The following is an 18,962-nucleotide window of genomic DNA, read 5'->3' as shown; positions in this document are numbered from 1 at the left end:
GATCAGTAAGTCAGTCTGTAATAACCCAGCTTAAACAAAAAATTATTTTTAGGCACGACATGGCCGGCCATAGTGTATTTCCTCTTCCCTTTGTTTTTAGGCAAACAAAGGGAAAAGGAAACACCACCATCAACCCTCAATTGAGTTCACAAGAAAGGAGATCCACTATCCAGCGATCCAAACCTCAACAGTGGTAAGCAGGTCTTCACTCGTACCACCACGTAACAAAAGAGAAGAAAAAGGGATAATAAGCAAAAGAGTGATCTCACCTCCCGTAAGAGTGGCAAATAATTAAAATCCAGTAGCAACACCGAGATGATCGTAACTAAGCGGCTACGTCTTCTATCATCTGCCTGCGCTGTCGTTCCCTCCTTCGCTACCCTTGAAAGAATGAAATATTATTTGTTTTATATAGTTACAAAGATAATAATATTTCCTATTTCCTCTATGCTCCAAATCCCTTCACAACTTCACTACTTTCTTCTGCATCAAGTCTTAACATCTCTGTCATTAGTCAGAAACATCAGATAACTACTCGCAACTCGTCATAAGTGGGTTCCGTTTGGTTTCCCGTAAATTTTATATTTCAGAATATCTTTATTTTATATTTTGGTTGGAATAGAGTGATTTAATTTTAGAATAACTCATTTGCCTTTCTAATATAATAATACACACTCCCAAATGACCCATGATGCCATTTGTAACAATATTTGTATTGTATTGAACTATCAAATTAAGTCAAATTATTATTTTAGCTAAGAATTATAAAATTAACCATGAGAAAATAATAGTGAAGTAAAATTACAGTTTATATTTAATTTTAAACTTATATCCTATCTATCTAAAAGAAAAAAAAAATCTATTTACATTTGACTAAGAGAAAAGATAATAAGTTTAATTTGATTGTAAGTTTTTCCTATTTTAACTATTACAACTAGGAGGTGTAAATGAGCCGAGCTGAGCCCAGCTTAGCTCGAGCTTGATTCAAGCTCAAAAAAGTTCAAGTCGGCTTGACTTAACCTAGTTCAATGAGGCTTGAACTTGGCTCGGTCAGCTCGTGGGGGATAGGTTATAATCTCGTGGCACGACAAATGTGAGGGCTTTCTACTCACTGTCAGTGCTACAACAGATTGTCTTGAACTTCGGCAATGGCTTGGGCTGCATCACCGAAAAGCCCGGCACAACTTCTACCTCTATGCTCTTTTACCTCTTTGTTGTCATTGTCGTCTTCTCCTTCGCCCTCCTCGTGTTCATCTATCTCCATACGATATTTTCCAACGATCAAGTTCCTATTTTCCATCTTAAAAGTTGAGATAAATATAACACCATCATGGCAAAAGTTAAACTTTGAAATTAAAAGTTGGTTAATTTCTTTAATCACTTAGGTATTTATAAAGTGAAATTTTTAATAGAAATCTGGTTCGAACTATGAAATTATACAAAAATGAGTAAATTTAAAGGATTAAAAATCTCCTAGCACATAAATCTTCAACTTTTTTGAAGGAAAAGAAAAGATTAGTAATAATGCAGGGAATCAATGGCTTCAATTTGTTATCTTCACTGGCTGGGTTTCCATGGAGATAGTCGCCATAGGTGCCTCAGGTGTTGAAGATGGATAGGTTTTAGATTTTGACAGTGAGTGGTGACCGATGAAGATGGGTTTTCAGTGGAAAGCGATTAGGTCTAAGGCGGATGGGTTTGGGAAGATGAAGGTTGGAGACTTTCCAAGCTAATTTTTTCTTTCAATTAATAGAGATTATACCAACCATTAAATCTAAAATTTTATGTATATATATATATATATATATATATATATATATATATATATATATATGAGCCTAATTAAGCCAGAGCTTTGGCTCGGCTTAAAACGAACTGACCTGCGAGCCTCACAGGTCCACTGCTTTTTTAACACCCTAATCACAACAACCCAACCTGGCTCTTGAATATACTGCCTTTTCTTCCCTGCTCACGCTAAGGCTCATACTATTTGGATCCGTTAGGAAACAACCTCACCGGACTCTGTTGACAAGAACTCACAATGGGACTAGGCTCCTCTCAGCAAGTGAAGATAAAACCCTGCTGGTTGTTTTATTTTCGAAGCTTTGGCATATACAACAATGGGTTTTCTTAGCATGTGTTGTTTGAGAGTGGTTCGGGTCCTTTGGTGAAAGTGAAAGGAATTCCGCCCCCTTCCTCCACAAACTCCATTACCACCGCTTGCATGCTTCAAATCACAGATTTCTCCTTTAATGTAGTATTTTTCCAAAGATAATCTATAAAATATTGTGCAAACTATTTCACAGCGTGAAACCATAATTAGACCATATATTATTGTTTCATATGAGCCATAGCCATATCTTTTTCCAGAGAAATTAGATAAAAAATAATCCATTATATCATCTCGAAACACTACTCAAAAATAGGAAGATCATAAGGCTTCTTCTCATGAAAATTTTCCATGGGTCTCTCGGACGTAGAGATGCACTGCAGGGTTTTTTCATCCGTCTCTTTCACCATTTTTAAGAAGAAACTGTGCCTGTGAAAACAAACCATTCTACATTATACCTAAAAGTTTGTTTCAAAGCTAACACCAGAATTACATATTCAACTCTTACCATCGAGTGTCAGATGTCAATTCAGGGTGAAATGCAGTTCCAAGTAAGTTCCCTTGTCTTACTGCAACGATCACTCTATCCTGAAAAAATATTTTGTCCTGCCACAACACAAATTTTTTTAAGGCTATGTGACTTGACATTTATACACTATAGGTTTTAAAGATAATAAAAGAGAAAGCCTTTCAGAAATTTTAGCACCGCCTTCTGAGAACCAATTAATTGAAGAAAACAAGTTATAAAATTGAAAGACTAAACTAATAAATGCTAAAGGAGCAATGAACTTCTGATTGTCTTAGGATCTACCAACATTTTACTTTCATGGCTTTGCAACAGCCATAGTCAAGAAGAAGAATCTTCAAAAGAACTAACACCTACTGTTACCAACTTATTACTTTGATCAGCAGAGACCTGATCTTTTGCGATAACAAATACACCAATTCTTGGACCCACTAGCTTATAGTGTGCAAGTGACCTATTATTCTAAAGATTACGCAAATAGAAAGTAATTCCTGCAATGCCTTTACAATATACTGCCAGTTCATATGTTCATTTGTGAGTCTTGCCATAGGAAATGTTTCTAAAAATTTTCCACTGACAAGAAGCAGCATTCCATTCTTGTAGCAGTGACTAGAACACAGCATAAGCGCTCAACTTCTCTGGGGTCAACAACTCTAAGAGATAATCTACAATGGCTGGATATTTCCAAGATGAATAATAACAGGAATACTGTCAAAGCAGCACAGTTTAGTGATGACAGTATGAAAATAATACATAACCCTTCCTATTTTAATGTCTACTAAAAAGACAATAGCATAAATGGGAGATAACACAAACCTAAATCACTGGGGAAAGATCTTTTTTCATAGTAAGGAAAAATATTATTCGGCGAAAAGAGGAAAGTAAGTATCAAGATAAACAGAATAATAACGGCTTTAGCCTTAAATATATTAAAGGAGAACCTAAATTGCTCTTCAAATAAAGCAAGTTATTGTCTATATTATACAGAGACAAACCTCCTGGTCTTCGCCACCAGGTATTACAGGCCCAGCATTATCCGAAGGAACAGGACAATCAGCTAATACTTCAACATCAGGTCCTGCTTCTAAGATGCCAGGTGCGCGTATAAAAACTCCACGACAGATATCAGTACCTCCTTCGTTGTCTGCAAGTTTAGGAACTGAAAGCTCTATCTCAAAGCTTTGGAGCTGCAAGATGAAGCAGCAGTCCATATGTTTATCCATTAACTTGAAGTGAACAAGATTTGAATGGTCAGGATAACAAAGGTATCCATTAGCAGAGACATGAAGAAGAAGTTTTCCCATGAATTTATTACCTGACTACCAAAAAAATTACGATGGACAACACAATCCAAGCCTCCAATAAGTTCTTGCCCTCCTGACTTCTGTCCTGCATAGCAAAATTATTCTAATACCTCCAAACTCCATCATACTCTGATAATCAAATTTCATTAATTAAGACACTTTATTCCATAGCTAACCCACCAACTGCCTTGTTCGCCAAAAAAATGAGCCCTGCACAGGTCCCCCAAACAGGCTTGCCAGCACGTACAAATTCTCGCAATGCAGGAAACTGCATGTTGAATAAAATGAGAATTTAGTGCAAAAGTTGTAAGAAAGCAACAGCATACTCTCCAAAATGGGCACAATATACAGAAAAAGTATAACAAACACAAAATTGAGGTCCTTGTACAATAACTGGAGAAAAACAGACCAAAGTGACCCCTATGAACAACCTACAACTGTCCAGGTTCCTGTTCCATCAGCTTATAATCATTTGAGAGCAACAAGAGATAAATCACAAGTTAATCAACAAAAGGTTCATTCAATAATTTGTGATACAAAAATGAAAGACACATTTCTAAAGAGATACATTGAAACACATGAATATGATGTAGGCCGATGATAGGAGAAGAACAAAGTAACAAACTAATATAATCCGCCTACAAGGTGTTGGGATCCACCAAGAAGAAATAAACCCGTGGTATCCACTAACAGAGTGTTGGAAGCCACCAACATAACAAAGTAGATGGTCTCAAATCTCAAATCGTTCATTAATCTCAAATAAGAAGATAAAAAACCTTTAAATAGGCAAACACTAAAAGACTAAAATATTAAGATACCCAAACATAGAAAGACTAAACTGTCCTCAAAATCAAAGTCTCTCTTATGATGTCTTATCAATGATCTAGGTTTGGTGTCCACACCAACTCTCCCGGGGTACGCAAAACTCTGACTCAATCGAGTGGGACTACAACTGACTTTGATAATGCTCCAATATGCCTGAATCAATCTAGTGTAGCTCATCATGAGTAATCTACGTGCTATTATGAATTTGGACGGCCTCTCTATTGGATTGGAAAATGGTGCTCCTTCAGATATTAGTTGTTACCTGTTCATCAAAAATAACATCTACCTTTTTTTGTGTGGATGGAAGAGAATAAGTGATAGGATCAAAAGTAGGCAAATCTGGAGGCGTAGAAAGAGGGGTATCATAAAGATAGTCTTAAGATAGTCAAAGGAAATTTATAAGCAATTAAAGATTCAAGATTATAAGTTGAAGCCATAATGAAAACAAATATCAATAACATAAACATTATATCCTACACATTTCAATATTTGAAAAGTCCTGCACTACAAGATTGCAATTACCTTGTAGTTCTAGACAAACTGCTCAGGTCTGACATGAACCATGACACAATCTCCAACATGAAATTCATTAACACATCTATATAAATCGACTTGTAGTTTATATTTAAGATTACTAGTTTCATTCGTTTGTTGATCTTTTAATGTAATGAATGAACATGATATACAAATGATTCTATGGATTCCGAGACCCTAGCATGTGGTGACATAGGAAGCAATTATAAAAATTCAATAGACTTTTTGTTTATTTCTTTCTTAAATTCAGTTGGAGTGATGATGTATAATCTCTTTGTTAGTTATTTTAGGACGCAAAGGACTGATTTTGATTTTTGTGCCTTCAAAGATGAAAGAACACGAAGTCGAGCATCCACAAATGGTTGCATTTTGATCAAAGAACCTTGGGTGGCTCAAGATAATGTGCCCCACGTCCTGGTGAAGACACCACTTTTCGTCACATTTTTCCTTCTATTTGTCTTTCATTTCTACCAAATTAGTTATTGGAGGCTGATCCTCCCGTGCAAAATTTGTTCAATGCTCTACCAGAAGACAACCGACTAGTTATATCTGAGCAAACTTAACTTTTTGATCTTCAGATAAATTGGATCATTGAAAGAAATGGTCCATTTCACAAATCCAATCGGTGAATACTGTCATTGCCCATAAAAAATGAGAGCATCCACATTAACATTTTTAATTATTTGATCATCAGGATTTCTAAGTTATCTGAAAACTCCTCACCTCTATTTTTGTCGTCATACAACTGTTAAAACAAAATGCCATTCCCTATATCCTTTTAATTTTTTCATAAAAAGGCATTCGCCCCTGGTCCAGTACCCTATATCTGAAATTTGATATTCTGCCAGCCTAGAAACCTCCTACTGAGATCCTAGTTTAGCACATAAAATTGAGTCCTAAGCCAGTTCCACACAAGGAAAGAAAAAGACAACCATTGATCCTAACATGAATGGCTTGAAAAAGATTGGTATACATTTCCAAGGTCAGATTAATCTAAATCCGCCAAAGATGCACTTGAAAACCAAAGTAGACTCCTTTCAGTTGATTCTTTTACTTGAAGTTGGTCAACATCCAAAGCCTGAAGTAGTTTATGAGAAGATCAGCACAACAAATAAGGGAAAGTGTTCAATGCCAGCTTTCAATTTAAAGGGTTTAAGGTTTAGTAGAAGACTAGTTACCACTACTGAAATTACGCGATAATGTCACCATCAATGATCAACCAAAAGACTATCAAGATGGGTCTATTGTTGAAGAAATGAAACCATATGAAAATCAGTTCCTTTACTAGTTAGACTCATCAGATGAAGCTAATGGGGCTTCAAAAATTATCAAATTCTGGTCTACAACTCTTCCCTCATTCAAAGGAGTAAACTCACTACCCATGACTTGTGCAGAATTACAAATGACTTCTTCTATAACCCCACAATAATAATCACAACCAACCGGCCTCATCCAGGCTATTAGGAAAAATAAGCAGAGGTAAGATATTGATAAAAAGGAAGCAAGTTCAAAAGGCTGATATGAGATAACGCAAATATGTGTAGCTGGAATGGAGGATTACATGTAATCAAGCAATTATGTAGTGATAATAAGAAATAACAAGAATGTAATGAAAATTGGCAAAAACAAAATAATGTGAAGAATAAAGGAGAGAGGACAGACGAGGTTGTGATATTCTGCTAGCTTAGCCATGGTGGTGCTCTCACCCCCAGGAATGATGAGCGCATTGAGGCATTCAAGCTGCTCCGGCTTCCTTATCTCCGAGCCCTTGACCCCTATCCTCCGCAGCGCTGCAAAAAAGGAAGGCATATTACCTTTTCAGGTGGCAGAGAAAATATTTGGAGAAATTTTTGATCTAAAGGGTAAAGAAGACCACAATAGATTAATGAAAAGAAAAAAGAAGAAGATAATAACAGTGGAAACAGACCAGCTATGTGCTCGTTGAAAGAGCCCTGAAGTGCCAGAACGCCTATCACCATTGTGAGAAGTGAAGACGAATGAGAGAAACACAGTGAGAGAAAAAGAAAAGCCCCACCCTCTGCAACTTAGACGCACGAACGTAGGCCTGCCAGAAAAGAGAAAAAAATGAGAGACCGAATGGAGAGCTCACTTCGTAGGAGTCTATCAAGTGCTTGATCCGACGACCCAAATACGACCTAGCTAGCGGAGCTCACATGCGACTCAAGCCACATAATAAGATGGTTCGTTGTCATCTTTTGCATCTCTAGAATTAGACTCCACCTTATCACAAACAGGAGATTCTATGTCAACTTGCAGTGGTCAAGCTAATAAATTAAGCTTGGCCTAATAGATTATGGAGAGACAAAAGCAAATATAGAAATGGAACATTTAGTGACATGTGTATCTAGAGCTAAATGACAAATATAGTTACATCAATGTCCCTTGTCATAATTAGAAATAATCACACTATACCAGTAAAATAATATAAAATACACTCAACCAATTGGTGAGTAATCCCAACTAGATGGAGATAATTTTCAAGTAACTACTCATGCTAGACCACTTATAGAAAGAATGTCAAATTAATCATGCTGGACCAGTTACAGAAAGAATGCAATTGACTGGAAAATGACAAGTAATCAATTGTCTAAACGGCAGCCACCTTTGTAGGTGGTCAACAGACTGAATATACAAGGTGCATATGCATTCAATATTTAACAGTGCATAATTTGATAAGAATATGTAAATTGAAAAACAATAAATACAAAAGATCTCTAAAAAATAACTTGCTGCATATAACTAGCAACAGACATAGTTAAAAATAAAAAAAAAACCTCTGACATGTCAAATGTGGATTGTAAATGATTAGTGTCAGTGAAAAACACATTTAGGGTGGCACATGTACACCAATTTGAGCACGTGGGTGGCATATGCATGCCAATTTGAACACACCTAAGTGCCGATCTATGCAACCGCATTGATTATTTTTTAATACAATGCAAGTAACTATACCTTGTTGAAAGGTCATCGGAAATGTATAATCATTAACCACCTTAGAAGATCAATGTTTTGAAAGGCGGCTGAGGCGGCCGGTCACCCCACCGCCTAGCGCTAAGACGGAAGGCAAGCGACAAGGCAGATGATAAAGCAGTCTAGCATTTTTTATATAAAAAAATTAAAAAAAAACTTTATATGGTATATTTATAATTTTTAATACTAATATAGTATATATAAAATTTGTAATAATACACTAAGCCACAATATCAAATAACTATTGATTAACAGTTTAACACTAACATTTATTTCAGTAATTCACAGAGTCACAGTTAATCACTAATACTTAACTCATAGATTAGTAATCACTAATCACGTTGCTGATTAACAAATTAATAGACTAACTACTATGTGATTAACAGATTAAAACATTTTAACGATTAAGTAATTAACAGATAAGTTAATTACTGATTTACAAGTATTTATTCTTCAACAGATAATTAATTTAGTTAATTTTTTACTTGTCTAACTGCCTAGCATAACCAATTAACTGACTAAAACAGAAATTAAAAAAAAGGACCTTCAATCTGTTTGAGAGGTCTCATTGTGAGGGAGGGAGTGAGGGAGAGAGGGAAAGAGTACTGTGAGAGAGGGAGAGAGTGAAAGGAGTGTGAGAGTGAGATGACTGAGTGTGAGAAAGAGAGGGAAAGAGGACATGACCGTACCTCTACCATCGCATGTTGTCACTTCTCGCTGTTGCTGCTAGCCCCTGCCTTATCTGCCTCTTCACTCGCTACTGCCAGCCGTGGAAGGGAGAATCAGAGAGGATCGGAGGGTTTAGAGTTTTGTGAGAGAGAGAGAGAGAGAGAGAGAGAGAGAGAGAGAGAGAGAGAGAGAGAGGAGAGTTTTATATGAAGGTTAATGAGTTGGCTATCTTAGTGGATATTGGATAATAATTTGACCCTATAATACCGTTTGTAACGCAATAAAGCGGGTTGACGGGCCCAACGGCTAGCCCACCTTATTGGGCATGCGGGCTGCCTAGCACCTTTTGGCGCTCAGGCAACCCGCCTTGTGCGAGCACCAGATTGAATGGCGGGGTGACCGGTGCACCGCCCAACCCCGCCATGGCAATCACCTTTTCTGATTTTAAAACCACTGTAGATGATAAAGAATTCAACAAGTATTGAGTGAGGTGCTTAGAAGTTAGAAGTTAGAAGCTTGAATCTTGACTTGAATAATAAAGCATCATTGCATAAAGCATAAAGCTTATACTTGACATTAGATATTAGAAAAATGCCCAAAGATCACTATAGAGTATAATCTAGCTGATTCTAACTTAACAAGATGAATAAAAATCTCGAAGCAATATAGATAAGTAGCCAACCTTAATTTACCATATCTTGATGCATATATTGCATAAGGCTTACAGTGCATAGTGTACTATTCTCGAAATGTTGTGTCAAGGTGCATGTCACTCATAAGAGGCAGGGAATAGAAAGCACATCTTTAATGATTGCACTGATATGAAATGCCCACTAAACTTTGTATAGATAAACCGATGAACCTTTTGCTACTCTAAAGACAATTAGAGCAGAGGAAGGCAAATAGTAGATCAGTAACCATGCAATCGATTCTAGTAAAGCTTAAATTTGTCATCAAAATAGTCCCTATAAGTAGAAAAATTAATCAACTCTCTTTATTCAACTCAACAGGTCTAACGAATGATACCTGCTATCATATGGGTTTACAACTACAAGTAAAATAATTGACTGAAAGATTGATAGATTGATCAATAGTAAACTAATAGAAGAGAATTATTAAAATCTGACACTAGAGATGGAAACTTGGGCCATAAACAACCAAGCAATTACAATCTTGCGATTTTGAATAAGGTTTATCTATCAAATCTAATAGCAAATTATAAACTTTAAGCTCACATCCTACAGGTCACTTTGAGCCACATGACTAAATCCAATAGGAAATCAGAGCAATGAGAGAACAAAAAGGTGATCATTTCGCCACAAGAATCCTCACTCAAGAGCTACCTACTAAGAAAAACTTCCTAATCTCATTCAAGAATCTAGAATGCACAACCTCCATATATCTCAAATACAAAAAAGAAAAAGAAAATTCAAAATGGAGCGAAGATCGGCTCAAATATAATTGAGCCAAGCCTTGAAATAAATTTCGAGCCGACCCTGAGCAAAAGCCAGCTTACAAGAGATCCAAGATAGGCCCAAATAATGAAATTGGAGCGCACCAAGCTTTGTCCCATTTTAAGCCGTTTAGGTTGGGCCAAGCAATTGGAATCATGTTGTAGAAGAGTCCTAAATTTTCCTAACTGATGTCCAACTCATTTATTACTGGTTGTTGCCAGTGTAATGGTGACAGCCAGTTCACAGCCTCGCAGAAGGCAACACCAAGAGTGGCAAAACCATGATATCAAGACTTTTTTTTGTCTCCGATGCTCAAAATAAAAAATAATCTATCCGACAAGTACTATTGACAGTAAACAAAATGCCCGAATTTTGTGATGACCAATACTTTTAATAGTATTAGTATCTTATTTGTACAGTATTCTAACTTGAAGTCAACTTAATTTAACTTATAACCTATGAAGCATGAATAGGTATACGGGACACAGATAAGATATGGGGATACAGAAAATTCTCAAAAAAAGATAAAATACGATACGTCTAGGATACGGCAAAAATAAATTATATTAAAAGAATATATTCTAATTGACAACCTATACATGTGTATGTGCAAAAAAAATTATATTCTAATGACAACCTACACATAACATTGCATTCAAAATTTCAATATGTCTATTATCTACATAAGCATTTAATAGCATAAATGAGAGCAGTAGATATGAAAGACAATTAGACAAAGAATACATCAACATTCAACAGTTAATACACCAAAATGAGACTGGTAGATATCATTGCATTCAACATGAGCAACTCATAAGCTCATAGAACTAAAGTTTATAAAGTACATCCACGAAAATGCAGAAAAATTGAGAAGAAAGCTTGCACAATTTCAGAGAAAAAAAAATTCAGAGAATAAGGGAGAAAAGGGAAAAAAAAAACTGAAAACAGAATTGAGAAGGGGAAAGTGGAAGAAATCAGATGAAGAAATTCAGAGAAGAAACTGAGAGAAGAAATTGAGAAAAACAAATAGAGAGACAATCAGAGGGAGAAGAAATACCGGCGTGAGAGAATGAGAGAGGACGACCGGCGTCGTCGTCGGCTCGTTGCTGTCGAGTGTCGAGAGAGAGAGGGGGAGAGAGAACGGCGTCGTTCGTCGACAGAGAGGGGGAGAACGAAGGGTGGACGGGAGGCTAGGGCACGAATCGATTAGAGAGAGAGGAAGAACGAGAGGGGGAGAACCGCGGGGAGGGAGGCGGATAATGGGTTAAGAGCAAAGGATATTTGCGATTTTTTGGTTACATGAGTTTTCTCAATACTTATATCATATTTTATCATCTCATAAATATGAGTCAGAAATATAGAGAAAAGAATACGTCCAAGTGCTTGTATACTCATTCTCAAATGAGACTGTAAGGAGGTATTTTTTTTATTTGGGAGAGTTCAAAGAAAAAGGATTTTTTTATCTGTCATTTTCATTTTTCTCTTATAAACTAATGCTTCCTGGACAAACCGAAGAATTTCTTGAGAATTCTAACTTAACGAGTTAACAAATTAAAATTAATTATTTTAATTTTTAATACTTATACCTGACTCACTAGTACATAGGGTGAATTTATTTTTAATAATACATAAATATTTGATGAGATAAAAAAGATGAATAATTTCTGAATCATCCATATTATTTTAGATTTAAAGATTGGGAGATGGTCCGCAATTATATTTACATAGTTTTGTTAGATTATTCACAGTTATTGAATATTTATATTTTTATAAATTTCATAGCTGTTTACATAGTTCTTAGTTTACATGGGTATAAATCGTACTTAATTTACCTAATTTCTAACTTGTATTTGTCAGTAACCATTTATTATTATCATCAATTTTCTGACACAAAAATGACGTATTAAATAATTTTAAAAGAAGTCAAACTAATTCGCAAAAATTTTATGTATTACTTAAATATACGAAAGATGAGTAAACATTTATTAATGCGTACTCTTCTCGAGACATAAAAAAGACAGAATAACACAATTTAATATACAAAATTGGATTGTGTTAAATACATAACAAAATTAAAAGAGAAAAACAAAAACAAAAATTCAATATGCAACAAAAATGTATAAGTTTGTCCGAGTGATAAAATAAAAAATCCTGTGTTTCTGTACAAATCCCCTATAGTTCTCTTTCATACACAATGCACCATGAGAGTAATAATTGGCATGCAACCAAGAATTAGACAAATCGACTTGAAGAAGCTTCAATGATGCCAATTAGCTATAAATTTATAGAATCTCAGTTTCGAAGAAACAAAATTTCAGTGTGAAAATAGATGTCATGTCAATATATAGCGTAATTGACATCGCTAGTATGCAATTAATATACATGACTCAATGTCCACAGATTATCAAATAGGTGGTACCCTAGAACCAATTCTTTTCTTTTTTCCAAAAGCGTATATAGAACAATTGTAACTAGCTAGGCTTGAAGAATTTTAGCTTAAGACCACTGTTCACCAGGCTCCAAACACCACCAATGGAGAAGGCTAAGCTGAAACCAATGCCCAAAGTTCCAAGACCCCAATTCAGATACCAACTGAAGCTAAATCTTTGGGGCTTCTTTATAAGGATCCACATGAAACAGGGGTAAGCAAAGGTGACAGGCAGGGTAAGGCCACCTAATAAGCCGGCCAGACTAGAGAGAAAAGGAAGTGCTACTCCAATGAAAAAGTTGATAAAACCATAGAAGATGCGGAAGCCAGAACGGACCCAAATAGAGCAAGGGCGGTTTGTTCGGCTGGTGTAACCTGCTTCAAAACTGTCAAACACAGGCATCGAGTAAATCTGGAAACTGCTCAGGCAATTAAACACAACCAAAAGAAACGTCATTGCCAGGAGTGCACGTGGAATATCATGATTGTGGAACTTGTATAGGGCATTCAGCATCCCTGATGCAGGCATCTATATAGAAAGACAATTAGAGTTACTCAATATCAATAGACATCATTCCACGCAGTGAAGCAGATATATTAACAAGACACAGTAAAGCAACAGCTTTATTTAGTGCTGGAGCTCTTCTGGACACTTCAGCAAATAAACTTACCATGTTCCCATAAGCCCAGAAACCTCCAATTGCAACAGGAAATAAGCACATAGCTATTAGGAAATATGCTACTTTGGCTCCTCTCCACATAGGGACATGTGCAGGATGTTTAAAGGTTGATGGCATTGTTGCCTGGAAATGGATTAAGAGAGGAAACTATCACAAGACAGAAAAATGTGAAACTGCAAAAAATGTCAAACATTCTCAAACTTATACTTCTATCACTGCATTCAATTAAGTTCTTTGATTTAGCGGTCGTACCTGTATTTCTAGAGCAAGATTGTGTCCTCTGAATGCAAATGCTATTATGCCAAGAGCATTCAAGATTGAGAATATCGAAGCAGTAAAAGAAGGGAAGTTAAGTGGCTCGTAAGATATAGATGGGGGCCTTTGTTGGCTAACTGAGAGTACCCAGGACATAGTAGCATAAGTTATTGCTGTTATAGCTCCAATAAGTGAAAGCCCAGCAATGGAGTTAAGGTTTGGAAGCTGAGAGAGAACAATGCACAATGATGTAAATACCAGATACCACTCAACAGTAGAAAGTGGGTTGGATGAACAAACGGGCCCACAGACTATTTGGAAAAAGAGCTTCATAGTTTCCCCGCCAACAAGGATCAATGCAGTTGCAGTGCCTGCTGATAGATACACTGTTGGAAAAAGAGCCAGCCAAACACCTAATTTTTCTCCTGAAAAGGAAATAAATTGTATGAGGCAGGCACAAGGATTAAGACCTAGGAATAATGTTTGCTCCTGCATTAGTGGGAGCCTCATGCAATGGGACATCCTCATTTTACTGACATTTTTCTATACATCAATGGGGTTGCTTACATGATACAAGTAGAAAGTCCATGTTATCGTGTACTCTTCTTATTTTGGCTCATTTTGTGTTATGTTTTAAGGAAATATACCAGTATACATTATTGAAGCCTGTACTCTGCAGTATAAATGTTCCATTTGCATGTACTTCAGTCCTTGAGTTGTTTGAATACGAGGGGGACATAATGCTAAGATTTGCATATGCTTCATGAAAAGGATATATAGCATAATACAGTACAAATCACTATAGCAAGCATGAAACTTAAAAACATCAAGTTATAATTTCTGTGCGAGTTTTGCAATCTTTATATGTTCTGTAATGCATGACCAGAAGTTATTTTCTGTCCTGTTTCAAAATGCCATGGAAGGTCATTCAGTCGGCTGCAGGGTAGGCCTAATCTATGCAGAAAAGGCTTCCAAGTGATACTCAACTTCACTTTCACACGATTATATTAAACTTTAAACATACTCTCAATTAAGGTTCACATACCCAGCAGCTAATTAAAGTTAAAAATTGAGCTCAATTACACTACTTTGCTCAAGAAGGCCATAATGCAGTCATTGATTTTTCTCCTGCTTTGTAACAAATAGTTTCTTATTGTTGTATATAATAGATCCAAGTTTGATATATTGCTTCTGTAAAGACCCAAGCACATAGCAGTATAGCACATTAACAGTATTTAAAGATTCTTGTAATTTGTGATATTCATGTCCTTTGTAGGATAAATTCTCAATATTCATTCTAACAACAAGTTAAACCTTCCATGCTCATGATTTCTAACAGCAGAATATTGTTGTTAGTGCAATTTTATGTAATGGCCATGGTTTGAAGTTTCGGTTTTGATTTCAATTGGTTTCAGTTTTGACCCCTAGAAAAAAATGAACATTTAGAAAATTGGTGTAAAATATAGAAATCATGTAAAATCATGTTAGACTACTTATGGAAGACATGTACATGCGAAGAAAACGAATAACGATGAAAAAAACAAGCCATATTTCAGCATTCATGTAGAATCGGTTCGAACCAACCAGGACAGGTTTGAACCTCGGTACTAGTTCAACTAAGGAAACATAGGTCTTTTCAGTTCCATTCACACCAGCCTCAAGTCATTTGGATTGATTGCACAAAATTGACAAGGAAAGATCAGAAACCTATCATACTTGATTTTTCCTTCGGTGAATTTTCTACTACAAATCAAAGACGTAATATCACACTTATAAAGGGGATCTAGAGGCAAAACAAAGACATTCATCTAATTCAAGGATCCCTCACCTAAAGCTTTCAGCTTCCTATAAATTGTGAGAAAATATTTGAATCCTAGTGATAGACAATCATCGTCTACAACTTGTAGCACATTGGCGGAGCAAAAAAGACTTCATCCATCTAGAGAGAACTTGAGGAGCTTCAAATTCATCATCTATGAGTTCGAGGCTTCCTCATGGAGCATATTTTCTACCAAAATGTGAAGAAAACCATTTATATATCTCCGTGTGCTAGGCTATATCTGAGCTTGATCTAGAGGTTATCCAATGTATGGTAAAAATGATTATTGAGAATATTGTATCTAAGTTCAATAGTGAAATAGATCCGTAATTTTTTTCTATCTATGTGAGAGAGGTTTTCCACGTTAAAAAAAATTGTGCAATTAGGTTTGTCGTGCTTTTATTTTTCTTATTTGCTATTGGCATTATGTTTCCAAATCTTGGTTTTCACATTCTGATTTAAGTTGGGTTTCTTTACATAATTTAAGTAGTATTTGATTTTCTAGTTCTAGAAAGATTCAAATTACTTAATCCAGTTAGGATTTGAGTTTTCTTTTTCTACTTGATTTCAGTTTTCTAAATACGATTCATAATTGGATTTATAAACTTAGTAAGATTAAGTATTCCTAGTTTGATTCGGATTTGACCTTTTGACTTTGACTTGAAAATTGACTTTCTTCTCCACCTAGTCGGTCTAGGTTTCTTATATTTTCCCCTAAATTTTCAATTGTTATGCATTAGGAATTCAAAAAGTTGCATAAGAAGAATGAAGGTAGCAACCAGCCTTACCGAATGCAGCCTGTGCGAGCTCCACATATCTATTATACCTCCTTCCTGGTACTGCTTCATGAAGCTTAACCAAAATCCAGAGTGTGTATAATTGCCAACAGTAAGCAATAGTCAGAGATACTATTCCCCAACTCCTGCAATTCACCAAAACATTCACTAGAAAAATTCTAACCATGAAGACTATATCCAAAGAATTTTGAGATTATAAGTTCTTTAGATAACATATGCTTCTTAATTGAGAAATTTTGAGTAGATGTCATCAATAATAGGAAATCAAATGAATTTCACTTGTGGCACCGAGTCTTTGGTCAGATGTTGAATATGGTCATAATATAAGTCCACATTGGAGTTATCTACTAGAATAAGAATTAACATGTTAGGCAAATAAGAACATAAAAAAAAAAAATACAAAGAGATATCTTTTCACATATGCTAATGACAAAAACAAACAGAAGACAGTTCTTACTGTAATGAACCATGATTACAGCCATCATCAGGGACTTGTATGTCATAAGCTGAAGTGTGGGGAAAAGAATTTCAGCATAAAAAACAGAAGCTCCTCAGATTTGGAAATTTAAAGAATGCAACCAGTGACTTTAAATATGGGGTTAAGGCCGGACACATTTTTTCCCCAAGGAAACAGGATCTCTACGCTTCCTGATTCTGTATTAATCTATAAGAATGTCCTCCAATGCAAAAAATATACTATCATGTTCACATCATAAAGGAGGTGTCTCTCACTCTCTTGTTAGTGAGGCCCAATGGTCCGATGGACACAAAACCAACCTTGGGGACATCTTAGTTGAACATTAATTTCTAGATGAGAAGGCCATGAATGATGATATTAACGACGGCATAGGGCAACTATTGTGTGATGGAACTTCCCAAAATGTTTATGAGGCTGATCCAACGTCGAAGGAAAGTGCTGAACAAGTGCCCCAAAATTGAAAGAAGGCCCTCAAAATTTAAAGGCTATTCGAATCATCAATAACTTTGGAGATTTGCATTTTTGTTATCAGACGAGACGACTGGAGCCTATGAAATCAGACAACCAGAGCTTGCTCCTTATTACAAGTTGGCGAGGAGATCAGTGGATAAGGATTCAGCATTTTGGTGCGAAAACGGGGGAAAGAAAACAGAAAATCGCTAATACAGGATCACTTCAAATCCTTACTCTTGAGATAGTCACTTCACCCACCCGAACTGCCCGATCATAGACTAGTTCTCTCCCTCAGGTTATTGCATGCGCAACCAATCAGATAAAAAGAGAGAGAAAAGGAAACCCCCCAAAAAATGAAAAGAAATGGAAAGTGTACGGACCATCCGAGCAGTGAGAAGGCGACTGGGAGGAGGAGGGCTTGGAATCCCACGCCAGCGTTGAGGTTGTGAAAGGCAGCATAGTGGGCGTTGCCGTTGCGGGACTCGGTAATGGGAAGCCACGCGTCCTGCGGGTTCAACCTGGTGAGGTGGCCCACCTCTTCCAGGTAGCCCCGCAGGTTCAGCAGAACCCTCTTCACAGGCGTCCCAACTGACATTGGGCTCCTCAGGAAACGCGGGGAGACCACGTTCACCGGCGTCGGCGTCCATGACTTGGAGTTGGACGCTGCTCCTACCACCGGCCGTGGAGACCGTTGTCCTGAGGGCGTCACTGTCTCCGGCGTCGGAACTCCCCTCGGTGTCGCCGGTATAGAGACCAGCTCCGCCTCGCTTCCAATCACCCGATGGTCCACCGCCTCCATCTCTCTCTCTCTCCTTCCTAAAACTTCATTCAGTGGTGGAACAGAAAAGACTAGGCGAGTGAGGTAGCACGCTTTGGTAAAGAGATTGAAATATATAAAAAAGAAAAGCTGCACACCGGTCTTCCCGTATCATTTCAAAACGACCAATGTGAAAAAAGAAAAAACCAAGTGGGCCAGCGATCCAGCGTTCTTGAAAAAACGAAATAATAAATAATCAGAAGAGCGGACCTCCTTTTAGCGCGCCCCCCTCCCCCCCTTTCTTTTCAATTTTTTTAAAGCCCCCCCACCTACCTAGTTCAGCTACCATCTGGACTCTGCAGCCATGCCGGATAATTCAACTTTAATCCGTTTGGTCTTACTATAGCAACCACACCTTCGGTCCACACGGCCATCGTCGCAAGCATATTCTTTCTTTTCTTTCTGTTTTTCAACGTATCGCTGCCAAGGAGGACGATATTTGCTCCACTAATTAATAATTGCCGCCGGATTTCTTTTCAGTAAGAGCGATGGCCGGATACAAACCAATTATTTATTAGAGAAATTTATATTTTACCTCTAGTTAGATTTAAATTTAGTAAAAATATTTAAAAGATAATCATTTGATGTCTAAATATTAGAAAATTAATTGAATAAAATCGGTGACATCATGATTTATAATTTTTATATTCTGAGTTTCTTCATATTAGGAATCAACCTATGGCAAAACAAATATTCCTAGTTTAAATATGAAATTACGAATTACGATCAGAATTTCGTACTTAAACGCAAAATTTCAATTCTGCACAGTTTCAAAAAAAAATATTCAAAGAATAATTATTAGACGTCCAAAAATTATAAAAC

General features: G+C 36.6%; 2 protein-coding genes across 6 annotated transcripts; both read right to left on the bottom strand.

Annotated features, from left to right (window-relative positions):
- Nucleotides 1–2,298: 2,298 nt before the first annotated feature.
- Nucleotides 2,299–11,712, bottom strand: LOC140770826 (probable pyridoxal 5'-phosphate synthase subunit PDX2). 5 transcript variants are annotated; one of them, XM_073112143.1, is made up of 10 exons: nt 11,471–11,712; nt 9,227–9,412; nt 8,980–9,050; nt 7,227–7,364; nt 6,962–7,089; nt 4,121–4,208; nt 3,952–4,025; nt 3,632–3,862; nt 2,619–2,716; nt 2,299–2,539 (listed from the first exon to the last, which is right to left on the bottom strand). In XM_073112143.1, exons 4-10 carry the CDS (start codon nt 7,276–7,278, stop codon nt 2,413–2,415), a joined length of 798 nt encoding a protein of 265 aa, XP_072968244.1. In that variant the 5' UTR covers nt 7,279–7,364; nt 8,980–9,050; nt 9,227–9,412; nt 11,471–11,712; the 3' UTR covers nt 2,299–2,412. The 5 variants fall into 5 exon arrangements, with proteins under 5 accessions (XP_072968244.1, XP_072968227.1, XP_072968234.1 ...); XM_073112126.1 differs by lacking the exon at nt 9,227–9,412; XM_073112133.1 differs by lacking the exons at nt 8,980–9,050; nt 9,227–9,412 and adding an exon at nt 7,456–7,540.
- A 945-nt stretch (nt 11,713–12,657) lies between these two features.
- On the bottom strand, nt 12,658–18,356 carry LOC140771807 (lysine histidine transporter-like 8). The gene is made up of 5 exons (XM_073113516.1): nt 17,704–18,356; nt 16,384–16,517; nt 13,774–14,201; nt 13,513–13,644; nt 12,658–13,370 (listed from the first exon to the last, which is right to left on the bottom strand). The coding sequence occupies exons 1-5, from the start codon at nt 18,120–18,122 to the stop codon at nt 12,885–12,887; spliced, it is 1,599 nt and encodes a 532-aa protein (XP_072969617.1). The 5' UTR covers nt 18,123–18,356; the 3' UTR covers nt 12,658–12,884.
- Between the last annotated feature and the right edge of the window lie 606 nt (nt 18,357–18,962).

This window comes from Typha angustifolia, chromosome 2 (assembly GCF_048772165.1).
Source record: "Typha angustifolia cultivar Huaian chromosome 2, ASM4877216v1, whole genome shotgun sequence".
NCBI classification, from domain to species: Eukaryota; Viridiplantae; Streptophyta; class Magnoliopsida; order Poales; family Typhaceae; genus Typha; species Typha angustifolia.
This window is presented reverse-complemented; position numbering and strand designations above follow the sequence as displayed.

Coding starts and splice junctions, on each gene's coding strand:
- LOC140770826 (XM_073112143.1), bottom strand. CDS start 7,278: ATGGTGATAGGCGTTCTGGCACTTCAGGGCTCTTTCAACGAGCACATA. Junction 7,090..7,226: donor TTTCAACGAGCACATAGCTG/GTCTGTTTCCAC, acceptor CCTTTTTTGCAG/CGCTGCGGAGGATAGGGGTC. Junction 2,717..3,631: donor CTGGTGGCGAAGACCAGGAG/GTTTGTCTCTGT, acceptor GTGTTGTGGCAG/GACAAAATATTTTTTCAGGA.
- LOC140771807 (XM_073113516.1), bottom strand. CDS start 18,122: ATGGAGGCGGTGGACCATCGGGTGATTGGAAGCGAGGCGGAGCTGGTC. Junction 16,518..17,703: donor GCCTTCTCACTGCTCGGATG/GTCCGTACACTT, acceptor GGTGAATTGCAG/GAGTTGGGGAATAGTATCTC. Junction 13,645..13,773: donor ATCTTGCTCTAGAAATACAG/GTACGACCGCTA, acceptor ATCCATTTCCAG/GCAACAATGCCATCAACCTT.